This window comes from Dipodomys spectabilis, unplaced genomic scaffold (assembly GCF_019054845.1).
Source record: "Dipodomys spectabilis isolate Male_0828 unplaced genomic scaffold, ASM1905484v1 ptg000030l, whole genome shotgun sequence".
NCBI classification, from domain to species: domain Eukaryota; kingdom Metazoa; phylum Chordata; class Mammalia; order Rodentia; family Heteromyidae; genus Dipodomys; species Dipodomys spectabilis.
The window spans coordinates 3861617-3874659 of NW_024870707.1; the positions used below are offsets into that span (position 1 = coordinate 3861617).

The 13043-nt window shown below is 33.5% G+C and overlaps 2 protein-coding genes across 2 annotated transcripts; both read left to right on the top strand.

Moving 5' to 3' along the window:
- The first annotated feature begins 1581 nt into the window (after window positions 1–1581).
- On the top strand, window positions 1582–2514 carry LOC122104740 (olfactory receptor 8I2). The gene has a single exon (XM_042675676.1). The coding sequence runs from the start codon at window positions 1582–1584 to the stop codon at window positions 2512–2514; it is 933 nt and encodes a 310-aa protein (XP_042531610.1).
- Window positions 2515–10274: 7760 nt separating this feature from the next.
- On the top strand, window positions 10275–11222 carry LOC122105234 (olfactory receptor 8H1-like). The gene has a single exon (XM_042676380.1). It carries the CDS (start codon window positions 10275–10277, stop codon window positions 11220–11222), a length of 948 nt encoding a protein of 315 aa, XP_042532314.1.
- The last annotated feature ends 1821 nt before the right edge of the window (window positions 11223–13043 follow it).

Below are 13043 nucleotides of genomic sequence, written 5' to 3' on the forward strand. Positions count from 1 at the left end.
TATGGTGTATTAAAAATATGTTAGGAACAATTGCAAGAAAAAAAAAAAACACTTGTGTCCCTATCTTGGGGTTCATTTCGCTTAACATCATCTTATCTGGTCATAGGTACATACCTTTTTACCTTTTCTGTTTTCAAAGGTGTTTTTAGGGACAAGCAGGACCATAGGCTTTCAGGGGGGAAATGCTTCCAAATTAAAGAATGAATAAATAGAAACACTTGTAAATATAGGAAACATGAAATGATACATTGGACTTAAAACAAAGGAATATGGATTCTCTGGGAAACATCTGAAACCCATTTGGCCTATCTGTATATACCAGTTTCAATTTTCTTTGTATTGATGTCAATTGAATTAGGAAGATAACTTTTGTACTCCTACTGAGATGACGTTATCATTTAATTCTTTGCTTTAAACATTTGATTTTAGACTTCTTGTTTTTGGCTTCAAAACAACTACTTGGCAATGAATTGGCTATCGTCTGATGTCATTTGTGCTTCAAATTGGAGACAGTCATGTTTTCTAGTCACACAGATGAAACGATTTGAACTACATTTTGGATTAAGGTCTACAAGTGCCTTTCAGTCTCCAATAGAAAGAAAGGGTAAGTGATTAAAAAAAGTAGAATGTCTACATGTGCCTTTCAATCTCCAATATAAAGGAAGGGTGATTAAAAAAGTAGAAGTATAGGCTACCCATTTTTATATCAATAAGCATTTGGAAAGCTGTTGCTACTTTTCTTTCTAAAATAAAATTTTTCAAAGGTTTATCTATTTTATGCATGCATCAGTAATTTTCCCTAAGAAGGTTTTTTTTTAAAATTAAACTTCTAAAATAACCCTAAATGTACAACTTATAGCTTCTTTTCCAGAAAATAAGTTGCTAAATCTGTAATCTTGGGCAAGTAATTTGCTTTGGTAGCAGATGGCATTTCTCAGGATAAATCTCTCCAAATTATACTAGATAGGTAATTTAGGTAGATATTTATGGTAGGTAGCTTTTAGAGTGTTGAAAATCCTATGTAATTATGAATTTGGAAATTTTTGTATCTGTCAGTTCTGTAAAACCTAACACTCCAGCATAAATCCCATGTCTGCTTATAATAGTTCTTTGTTTTCTGTATATTATAGTCTCTATGCTAGAGTTTAAGTGAGCTCTGGTAGACTTGTACATTTCTAGTACTTCTTATGTTTTACCATTTCTAATTTTTAAATTTTGGGATGCATTTAGATGTACAGAAACGTTAGGAGATATTTCAGAGATCTCATAATCTCTATGTATATACTCCCTATTAAATAGCCTAGCACATTTATCACACTTAGTGGAACAATATTGATACATCATTGTTCAGTGAAGTAGGCACTGCATAATATGGTTTATTTGATTTACACACATTCATTTTTCTTTTATTCTAAAGTCTCATTTAGGTAACACATTCCATTGATTCACAATGTCTTTTACAGGCTTAACTGCAACATTTATTTCAGACTTTCCCTGTTTTCAAGTGAATTTTAGTCCTTCTTCAACTTGACTTTTTTGTTTGCTCTTCAGCAGGTCAGATTAAAACCTGAATGCTCAAAAATGGCTGGGAACAACCTCACAGAAGTAACTCTCTTCATCCTCTCTGGATTTACAGATCACCCTGAGTTACAAATCAGTCTTTTCTTTGTGTTTCTCTTCATTTATCTGTTCACTGTCTTGGGGAACTTGGGGCTGATCATGTTAATCAGAATTGACTCTCGGCTTCACACACCCATGTATTTTTTCCTTAGCAATTTAGCATTCATTGACATAGTTTACTCATCTACGGTAACCCCCAAGGCCCTGATAAATTTCCAATCCAAACAGAAATCCATCTCCTTCCTGGGTTGCTTTGTCCAAATGTACTTTTTTGTCGGTTTGGTGTGCAGTGAATGTTTTCTTTTGGGATCCATGGCCTACGATCGTTACGTAGCAATTTGCAATCCCTTGCTGTATGCAGTGGTGATGTCCCAGAAAGTGTGTAATTGGCTGGGAGCCATGCCCTACACCATAGGTTTCACCAACTCCCTGGTATCTGTCTGCGTAATAAGCAGCTTGACCTTCTGCGACTACAGCATCAACCATTTCTTCTGTGACACCACAGCACTTTTGGCTCTGTCCTGTGCAGACGCCTTCCGCACAGAACTGGTGATCTTCATTCTAGCTGGGTTCACACTCCTTAGCTCTCTGCTCATCATCACAGTCACATACCTGGCCATCATCTCAGCCATCCTGAGGATCCAGTCCGCAGCAGGCAGGAAGAAGGCCTTCTCCACCTGTGCATCCCACCTGGCGGGCGTCACTGTCTTCTACGGGTCTCTGATCTTCACGTACTTGCAGCCCGATAACACTTCATCCCTGACCCAGACGCAGGTGGCCTCCGTGTTCTACACCATTGTTATCCCGATGCTGAATCCTCTAATCTACAGCCTGAGGAACAAAGATGTCAAAAACGCGCTCCTGAGGCTCAGGCCGAGTAAAGGTCTTCGCTGATGGGAGTTGAGTATGGCAATGAAAAGCCAAGAAGGTTTGTGATTATTTCACTGATAGAGAAAATAGTGAGACTCTTGACAATGAGAACGCCAATGAGAACTCATTACCTTGAAATTTGAGATTGGAGTTACTGTTTTGTTCTGCATTAGAAGATTATTTAAGCCCACATATTGCTATACATCAAGGAATAAAGGGGCCTTGACCATGTCATCATGCTTAAACACGTTTACCTGGCTATGTGAGCTTTTGTATAAATAAGGAATCTGTTTTTATATCTAAATTAACAAACAGTACAAATACAAAGCAATAAAGCATGCATTCGAATTTTACCAAGAAACCTAAATGTGTGAGCATTAAACTACAACAACACAAAAACAAAAATTTTCCTATCAGCCACATGAAGAAGTTAAAGAGAAATTATCAATGTAAGCACAACTGGAAACTGTAGACATCATTCAGTGCAGAAAGCTCTTGATACAGAGTGAATCACTTGGCCAGGAGTTACACTTATGGTTATTTTTCTGTAAAACATGACTTTTATTGACCCATACTCCAGACTTCAAATATTACAAGATCATTGTCACTCATGTGATTCAATCTGGATGACCATAGATAGATTTGGGGTCATTTTTTGCCTGATATGACTTTTGCCAAATTTTCAACACATAATAGTTGACATTTTTAAATGGTGACAAGCAACAACTTCGTGAGACATGTCACTGTATTTCTCTAGAGCTCCATTAGGTTCTTATAGAAAAATCTCCACCTTAGGTAAGACTTCCCTCTTTATAACGTTAGTGCCTTCATAAGTTTGGGTGCTTTGAAGATTTTTTTAGTTCATCACTGCACACTGTACAATATTTTGTATCTTGCTTTTTTATTTCTCTAGAAATATCTGTACCAATGAATTCCAAATACATCCCTCAGTTGTTTTAAGTGTGTATAACATTGTTGGTATATGTTATGATATGATCCAGATTCTAACTGTATGGGCTCATGTTCTCAACTGATTGCATGTGTATTATTGAACATATAGCTTTAAATACTAGCATTGGTTGAACTATTATTAATAAAAACGCATGCCTATTATTGTCTTGTCATTAGTATTTTATTTCTACTTGGCATTTAGGAGCAAAACCTAACCATATTTGTCATCTTCATCATGAAGTGGAAATGCATTCTATTTGACTAATTATAATTTTGCATTAATTTCAATCCAAGAAGGAACTGAATAGTCAATTTCAGATTATCCAATACTGTAGTAGAAAAATAATAATGACCACAACATATAAATGAAAAGTAAGTGACTTACATAAATAATACTTTTAGTACTATTATAGTACTGTTATAAAACATAAAAGTAAGTTAAGTATTTTTAATGGGATAGAAGAATATGAATAATTAGTTTACAAATATCATCTCTGATAATCCATTAATAAACTTTTTCATAGAACCAACATGGCAAAAATCAACTCATTTTTGGGCAAATCTTCATTATATTTTGTATGATTTTATTTTACTCTCTATTTTGTTAATTTCCATATTGATCTTTTAGTATTTGTTTCTGATACTAATTTTGGCTATGCCTTGTTCTTCTTTTTCAAAGGTCTGAACATGTACAATTATTTTGCTCACTTATGATGTGTATTAATTTTATATATGTCACTCATAGCTATAAAGTTTCTCTTAGAACTTCCTTGGCTTCATCCTAAAGTTTCTGATACATTGTATATTTTACATTTGATTTTAGGAAATTTAAATTTCCTCTGATTTCTTCTGGGACATTGATAATACAAAATCTCTTATTCGATCTTTAAACATTTGAATATTTTATGTAGCTTCTCTCAAGAAATTTTACTAGCACTTCTTCATGGTCTGTTAAGAAACAAGGAATTTTTTTTTAATTTCTTATGACTTATTCTTCATTCCAACTTGAACTTCTTACTTTAATTTTTTGATAACACATCCACTAATGTGACTAGGGTATTAAAGTACTGTGCTACCAATTGACCTGCTTGTCACCTTATGTCCAGTACGATTTGTTTTATGAAATTTCAACAAATTGTTTGTTGAATATTAATTTACAATCTTCTACAATCCTGTCTTCCTTTTTCTGAATATATATGACCTCTATTTCTTCTGAAAGAGATGACAGTTACAAATACAAATTTCTGTTTACACTTTATTTTCATTTCACCCTTGATTTGCTTGGAACATTATTTTCTATTATTTTACTTTGTATGTGTGTGTGTGTGTGTGTGTGTGTGTATGAGAGAGAGAGAGAAAGACGAAAGAAAGGAAGACAGACAGACAGACAGAAAGAAAGAAAGAAAGAAAGAAAGAAAGAAAGAAAGAAAGAAAGAAAGAAAGAAAGAAAGAAAGAAAGAAAGAAAGAAAGAAAGAAAGAAAGAAAGGAAGGAAGGAAGGAAGGAAGGAAGGAAGGGAGGAAGAAAGAAAGAAGAAAGAAAGAAGAAAGAAAGAAACAGAGAAAGAGAGAGAAAGAGAGAGAGAAACAGACAGGGAGAGAGACTTTTAATTCTTACTTTGTTTTTTAAACATTACTTGGGTAATAGCTTTACTAGCATAGTTATGTAACCTATATTTGGGGATGAAACAATGTGTTGTCTTCTAGGGACTTGTTGACTCTGTCCTTGCATATGGTTGGCCCAGAGAAGCTAACCACTATTTTTCCTGAAACAAGAAGGGCTTGCTTTGAACTGCAAGAAACCTCACCAATACTCACCTTAGCAAGTAGTGCAGGAAGCTCTTGAGGAAGGATTCAAACATTATAAACAACTCTTAAACACACACTCTCTCTCTCTCTCTCTCTCTCTCTCTCTATATATATATATATATATATATATGTTTACATTTGTTTGCATTTACACATACACTGGGACATGATAAACTATATAAGACTCATCTGAGGTCAAAGAAGGATATGCATAGGAGTGTTCGACATTGACACAGACTCAATAATCATGTGCATATGATCATATAAAATAATATTTTATTAAATGAACTCCAAGAAAAGGAAACACAATTCTTTAGTTGCTGTTTTTGCTGTTTTTGTTTTGTTTCCCTTTTGTCTTCTTTGTTAGTTTGTATTTGGATGGGTAAGGAGGGAACACAGAAAAGTGGAACCAAAGGTGAACAGATACCACAGTGGTACTCCTTAGACACTAAGTGCAAAGTGAACTGTACATCTTGTAGGTGGAGATGGGAAGGAAAAACAAGAAGAAAGCAAGGAAAGAGATGACAAAGAAAGAATTGTACTCACTACCTGGCTCATGTAACTGTAAAGCCCTATGTATATCACCTCCACAGTAACCATAAAATAAAAAGAATTTTTTAAGAAACTATAATAATATGTGGAATTTCCAAGAAAAATAAATACAGTCACATAAAATAATTGATGCTTTTCAAAGCAAATAAAGTTGCTTTCAAATAGATAAGAAAATTAAAATACACCCTCCAAAATTAAAAAAACAAAACTCTTAGAGGTGATACAGATTAAAAACCGGGAACTACATTGGTTGACATATTGTCACTTTGTACACATCAAGCATTGAATTATTGCTTTTAAATATAAACAGCTAATTTGCATCTTTCAAGTAGAGAGTTAAAATGATTTGCATTTACTGTTACTAAGGAGAACTATTTGAAAATTCCTGTAAATTATATTATTTTCCTTGGTTGATTTGAATATACTTTGTTCCATCTACTATCTATCTTGTACTTATTATTTTGTTTTCTCCTTCATTAATCTACCTAAGAGTTTTCCAATTTGTGATTTTTCTTCCTCATCTGTATGTAAGATTTCTATGAGTGATTTTTGGAATTTTGAGTAAATAGTCATTAATTGCCTTAGTGAAATAATAAGGTTACTGACCTAGTAACTTCACTGGGTAAATTTTTTTAATTTTTTAAAACTCAGGAAATATATTTCTTATCATTAATTCCAAAGCTCTTAGGCTTCTACAAAGAGGGCTGATAAGATTCTGATAAACTTAGTAAAGAAGTTTAGATTGTGCCTCTTGTACCATTAAATATAATACTTTTTCTATATAGTTGTACAATTTTAATTTGTCATGGAGATTTTCTTTCCTGGTCATATCTACTTAAGATTCAAATTATCTCCTATATTTCCATGTACATACTTCCTTATATTTTAGAAATTTTCTATTATAATTTATTAAACATGTTTCCTGTGCCATATTTAGTATTTATGCTTTTTATTATCTATAGATTCCATGTTACACCTTGAGTATATCCATATGTTCCTTTTTATTATTATTAATTTAATTTATTGTGTTTATAAAGGTGAGTTACAGAGGAATTACGATTACATGAGTCAGCTAAAGCATGCATTTCCTTTTGTACAGCGTCTTCTATTCCCTCATTCTTTCCCAGTTCTTCCCTCCCATCTCCACTCACAAGTTGCATAGTTCACTTTTATCAGTGTCCAGTAAGTTGCACTATTGTACCTTTTCACCACTTTCCCCCTTGATTGCTGTGTCCTCTCTGCAACCCTTTCAAAGAGACACTACACGTAAGATGAAGAAGATAGAAATATCAGAAGCTAAGAAGGAAGGAAGGAAGGAAGGAAGGAGAGGAGAGAAGGAAAGAAGGAAGGAAGGTCTCTTGTTTGCATATCTTGTAGTTTGTTTCAGTATGAATATTATTTTATATAAATATGAAGCCGACTTAGGCATAGCACCTGAGTACCCTCTTTGGGACAAGCTGGGTGAGCACTTTTGCCAGGATTCACAATCCTGTTGTTTGGAGGCACAATTAAAAAGAAAACAGATATGTAAATGTACTAAGATCACAATTGGAAATATTAATTTGACACCAAAAAATCAGATGGAAACAAACTAAGATACTTATAATACAAACTGAGACATAAATAGTATCATGACATAAACATTAATAAATAATAAATAGATCTCTAGGGCAAGAAAAAAGGAGAAAAGCAAGATATTAAAGAAAGTAGAAATATATGGGGTCAAGCTCTGAAAAAGAATCATGAGAGAGAAAAATAAAATGCCTTTAGAGTCAGACACAACAGAAGAACTAAATAAAAAAGAACTAAACCACAATAATATAAACAATAAAAAATAAACTTTTTATACAATGAACATGAATATATAATATGACACAAGCAGAAACGGTCAGATAAGTTGATGTTAGGCGAAATGAACCTCAAGATAAGGATTCAAATGTTTCATCTTTCTTGTGATTGTTTCTAACATATTTATAAGATGATTTCTTTGTTGCTTTGTATGTCCCTTCTCCACAGTATAACCCCTGTTTTCACTGTATTTGATGTTGGTATAATTTGTGGAGAGGAAGGGAAAAAACAAATTGTTTAAATAGGGATACAGGTGGAACCCATTGCAACAATGAGATGTACAAGACGATATGTCGAAAATCGAACTTTACAACTTTGGCCAGGGGGGTAGGGGTGGAGGGTGGGGAAAGGGGAGTTGGGGGGACATAGTGGGGGAGATGGGAAGGGATGGGAAGGGGAAACAAAAGAGGAGGCAACAATGCTTGAAAAAAAATGTACTGATTACCTTGCCCATGTAATTGTAAGCCCTCTGTATGGTATTTTCACCATAAAAAAATAATCTTTTCAGTTCTATATGTTTATATACAAATAAGTATTAATTTCACAAAAGGAAATAATTAATAGAAATTGTAATGTTAAAATGGTTAAAATTTACATTTGCTTTCATTTACATCTTCCAATGTTGATGCAAATTTATCTTTTTTAAATTTTGGCATATGATCTCTTTATTTTTAAAGAATACATTTTACTCTTGATAGAATTACACATTTATATAAAATATATTGTGATGAAAATTGTAACCTTCAAACTGCTAGTATCATGCTATGTTATAATCAATCTAATAAAACATGTTCTTCATAATAGTCAACCATTGTATAGCGTTTTTATTACATTACATTTATTTATAGAATTAATGTTTCAATTTATAAAATAAATTTCTAATTATCACATCAAAGCTATCAAAGCTATTCAGTGTGGAGCCTCTTTGTGAAAAAGTCAGACTTCGACTCTTGAAATTTTATCCTTGACGACGTGCCAAGTAACCTTCCATAAAAATTGGTCATGGTGGATGACAAAGTGTTGCACAATCCCCAGACCCATTTAAAGAGGAGCCCTGCACTTAACAGGCTGGAGACGGGAATACATGGCTTTTCTTCTAGTAACTCCTTCACATTTGTCACAGATATGCCTTCATGGTAATCTCTGCATTTGAACAATCCGACCAGAATTTTTGGATAATTGTCATTTGTGTCAGAATAACAAAATGGAATGTACAAAAGTGTAAGAAAAGTATGTCACATGATAGATTATGTTCAGCTTCTTAGAAAAACAAAGCATATGAGTTTGCAAGATTTGTTTCCCACCAATTGTGATCTAGGTAAGTATTCTTCAAACATACTTGTTTTACTAGGCTAGGAACTTAAAAAAATAATGTAGTATTTTAAAGTAATATTCTGTAAGACAGCCAGGAAAATAGTTCAGTAAATATTTATTCATGAAGTAAAATATAATAGTTTTGGTGCTGGGAATGTGGCTTAGTGGTAAAGTGCTTGCCTGGCATGCAAATAAAAGCCTTGGATTAACTTTCTCAGTACCACATAAAGCAGAAATAGCCAGAAGTGGTGTTGTGGCTCAAATGTTAGAATGCTAGCCCTAAGCAAAAGAAGCTCAGGGACAGCGCCCATACTCTGAGTACAAGCCTCAGGACTGACAAAAAATAAAAAATAAAAATAAAAACATAATGGTTTTTAAAAAGTTCATTTTTTAAAAAGAATATTTTTACACATATCACTTATTTACCCTAAGACTGGTCAGGATTGATAGAACCATAGATGAGAGCATCAGAATCTACAGGCAATGCATATATTGTGGTAATATAATTGAAGAAGCATTTTTAATTTGAGTGCTCAAGTAAGAAAAGCCTTATATTTTCTAGCTATTAATACTTATGTATGGCAAAAAATTAATCCAAACAACACAATGTTAATAAAATGGAAATATATTTATAAAATTCATTGATATTGTAAACAAAGCACAGACTTTCATTATAGATGTTTTCTGTTACAGTTAGTTAAATGTCAAGAATTTTGCTAAGGCTTACTGAGCTAATTATAAGCATGAGTAAAAGGAGACTATGTTGTGAACATGGTGGTTGTAGTATACTTGTATTGATAAAATCAGAGGCTCTACAAGGGCTGCTACTGTCATGCTAAGCTATATAATTTTTCTTAAAAAGAGACAGATGAAAGGGGAAAACAAAGGAGGAGGCAACAATGCTCAATAAGAAATGTTCTCATTTCTTTGTCATGTAACTGTAACCCCTCTGTATATCATTTTTACAATAAAAAAGTATAGAAAAAGAAAAATAAAGTTACAGTGGTATGTGGTTATATAGCATTGTGGAAGACTTTGTGTTCATTAAATGTGTTTATAACCGTAAATTACTTGGGACAGAACCAGGTCCATTCAAATCAGAACAAAAGTTAATATGCACTGTATTCCACTTAATTACATTTTCTTTTACTGTGATTGATTTTTTTCACTATATTTTGAAAACTTGTTATTCATTTTCAGAACACCTAAATTAATTATAAAAATGGAGAATCAATTGTAAAAACAGAAATGCTCTGAAGTATTTGGAGGAAAGTTTCACCTTTAATTTTTCAACAGCTTAGATCAGCCAGCAATGAGAACCTGGAATAACACAAACGTGCCCTCTTTCATTCTAATGGGGCTGACAGATTCTAGAGAGATCCAGCTGGCCCTCTCCCTGCTGTTTCTATTGATCTACCTGATTACTGTGCTGGGCAACCTAGGCATGATCATGTTGATTTGTCTAGATCTCCAGCTTCACACGCCCATGTATTTTTTTCTCACTCACCTCTCATTCATTGACCTCAGCTACTCAAGTGTCATCACCCCTAAAACTTTAGCAAGCTTGTTGACTTCTACCAAGAACATTTCCTTCACTGGATGCTTCACCCAGCTCTACCTTTTCATCCTGTTTGGTGGTGCTGAATGTTTTCTCCTCTCTGCAATGGCCTATGATCGCTATGTGGCCATCTGCAATCCTCTGCAGTATCCTGTTATAATGTCCTCAAGATTCTGCTGTGCCCTTGTTACTGGGACTTACATGATTGGCTTAGTGGATTGTTCTTTCAGTGTGCTCTCCATAGTCAGATTGCCTTTCTGCAGCTCCAATGTAATTCATCACTTTTTCTGCGATGTATCTCCAATTTTAGCTCTATCCTGTAAAAATACATTTGTTGCTGAAACTGTAATATACATTTGTGCTGGTTCTACCCTATTGCTGTCCCTTATTACAATATCCATGTCCTATGTGTCTATTCTGTCTACTATTCTAAAAATTAAGTCCACTTCAGGAAAGCAGAAAGCCTTCTCCACCTGTGCCTCCCACCTCCTGGGGGTCACCATTTTCTATGGCACTATGATCTTTACTTATTTAAAACCCAAGAAGTCTTACTCCCTGGGCAAGGATCAAGTGGCTTCTGTGTTTTACACGATTGTGATCCCCATGCTCAACCCACTCATTTATAGTCTTAGAAACAAGGAAGTGAAGAATGCTTTCATTAGAGTTGTGCAGAAGAGAGGGGGCTCCAAGCAACTAAGATGACAGCGAAGTGAAGCATTTATACTCATCTTCAGTGCTCTATAGGAAAAAGGACTGACTTGTTTGCACATGCTTATACTCAATTGCCCTTCATTTCTGTTACCACAGTGGACATTTCCAAGAATTTATTATTAGAAAACTATATGGAAGTTCTAGGTGATAATTGATAAGCATATATGGGTAAATAATATACCACAAAAATTACTTGCCTACGGCTGTTAAATCATACAATATTCAATATACACCATAATTTTGATGCATAATGAATTTTCTTAAGGAAGAGACATCTATATAAAAGTTTTAGTAATCCTTTTTTATTGCATTGAGTAATTTGTTATGTGTACAGTGCTTATTAGCTAACTGAATATTTAATCTTCAGTGTCCTCACTGAGAGAAGGTAAATCTTGATTTCTGGTTCATGTGTCACATGGGAGATGAACATCATTGATGTGACTGACACTTTGCCTTGTCTTTAACATTTAAGTTTTGTTCCTTTAACGTTGTAATTCAAGTGCCTTTCTAATTTCTTCTGGATTTATTCCTTCCCTGGAACTTGAACTTAGGACCTGGGTTCTGTCCCAAAAGAAGTTTTCCCTTCTGAGTTTCTGGTGGTTAACTGAAGATAAAATTCTCATTTATAGTCCACTCATTTATAGTCTTAGGAACAATAAAGTGAAAAATGCTTTCATTCATGTCATGCAGAAGATAGGAGATGCTGGGCAACTGAAATGACAGTGCTGTGACATGTTTAGATTCATTATTCCTGGTTTCTCAGAAAAAAGAACTGGTTCGTTTGTATGTGTTTATATTCAGCTACCCATCATTTCTCAAAATGTGATTGGCTTTCCCAGGAATACACTAACAGAAGTCCATTTTAAAATGTCAGGTCACAAAGCATGTGTTTCGATGGGAGACAAATACTGTCTAAAATATAAAATTTGGCTATAATTCTTTAAAGTATGCCATAAAAATTCAGTGAATATTGCAGGATGAAGTTATTATATTATGAAAACCCTTATTTTGCCTTAACAATAGACTCTGTGATAATGGTTTTAGTACTCACTTCCTTTATTGTATGAAATAATTTCTTACCTATACACCTTTTAAGAAACCATTGAGTTTTCATCCCATTTCCTCAGTTCTACAGGATAAATCATAATTCCAGGTCCACAGAACCAAAAGTATCTATAATAATCTTCAAGCTAAAATCATGTGTGAGACTTTATCTGTAGAAAACAAATTCCCATCACTGTATAGTTTTATTTATTTTTTGCATTATGCTTTTTCATAAGTATATTCGCATCTGTTTTTAAAATTACTTTCAGTAAATTTAATTCATAAACTTGAAAGTAGTATTTTTGAAATTCTTAATTAAACTATGACTATTATATTATAGGAAATTAATGCTTAACATTAAGGACCGTTTTCTCTTCAAATTTATTGAAGAATGTTAAGATGTAAGATAAGTATATTCTCAGACAAACTCAAAGTTAATTTTAAAATTCTTTAGGCCTGAATTACTGTAAGCTTATGGGGTTGAAAAATTCTATGTATGGTTCATCTTTTTTTGTGTTCAAATGTTAAAAATTTGAAGGGTAGTCCTTCCGGTGACAGAAAATGAACCTGTGAGATTTTTTTGTTTTACTTGTGTGATTATTTACAATTTGGAATATAGTTTAAAAATAAATATTTGAATTTAATGCTTGAATCACATTTTTTAAATAGAGAAAAATATATACCATATGTGTGGTCAGCAGCATGGGATCATTTAGTAATGATTTAACCAGATAACTGGAGGTCCTTTGTGTCTTGAATATTGTTTAT

Bases quoted from the DNA above. Each gene is read 5' to 3' on its own strand.
- LOC122104740 (XM_042675676.1), top strand. From the start codon at position 1,582: ATGGCTGGGAACAACCTCACAGAAGTAACTCTCTTCATCCTCTCTGGA.
- LOC122105234 (XM_042676380.1), top strand. From the start codon at position 10,275: ATGAGAACCTGGAATAACACAAACGTGCCCTCTTTCATTCTAATGGGG.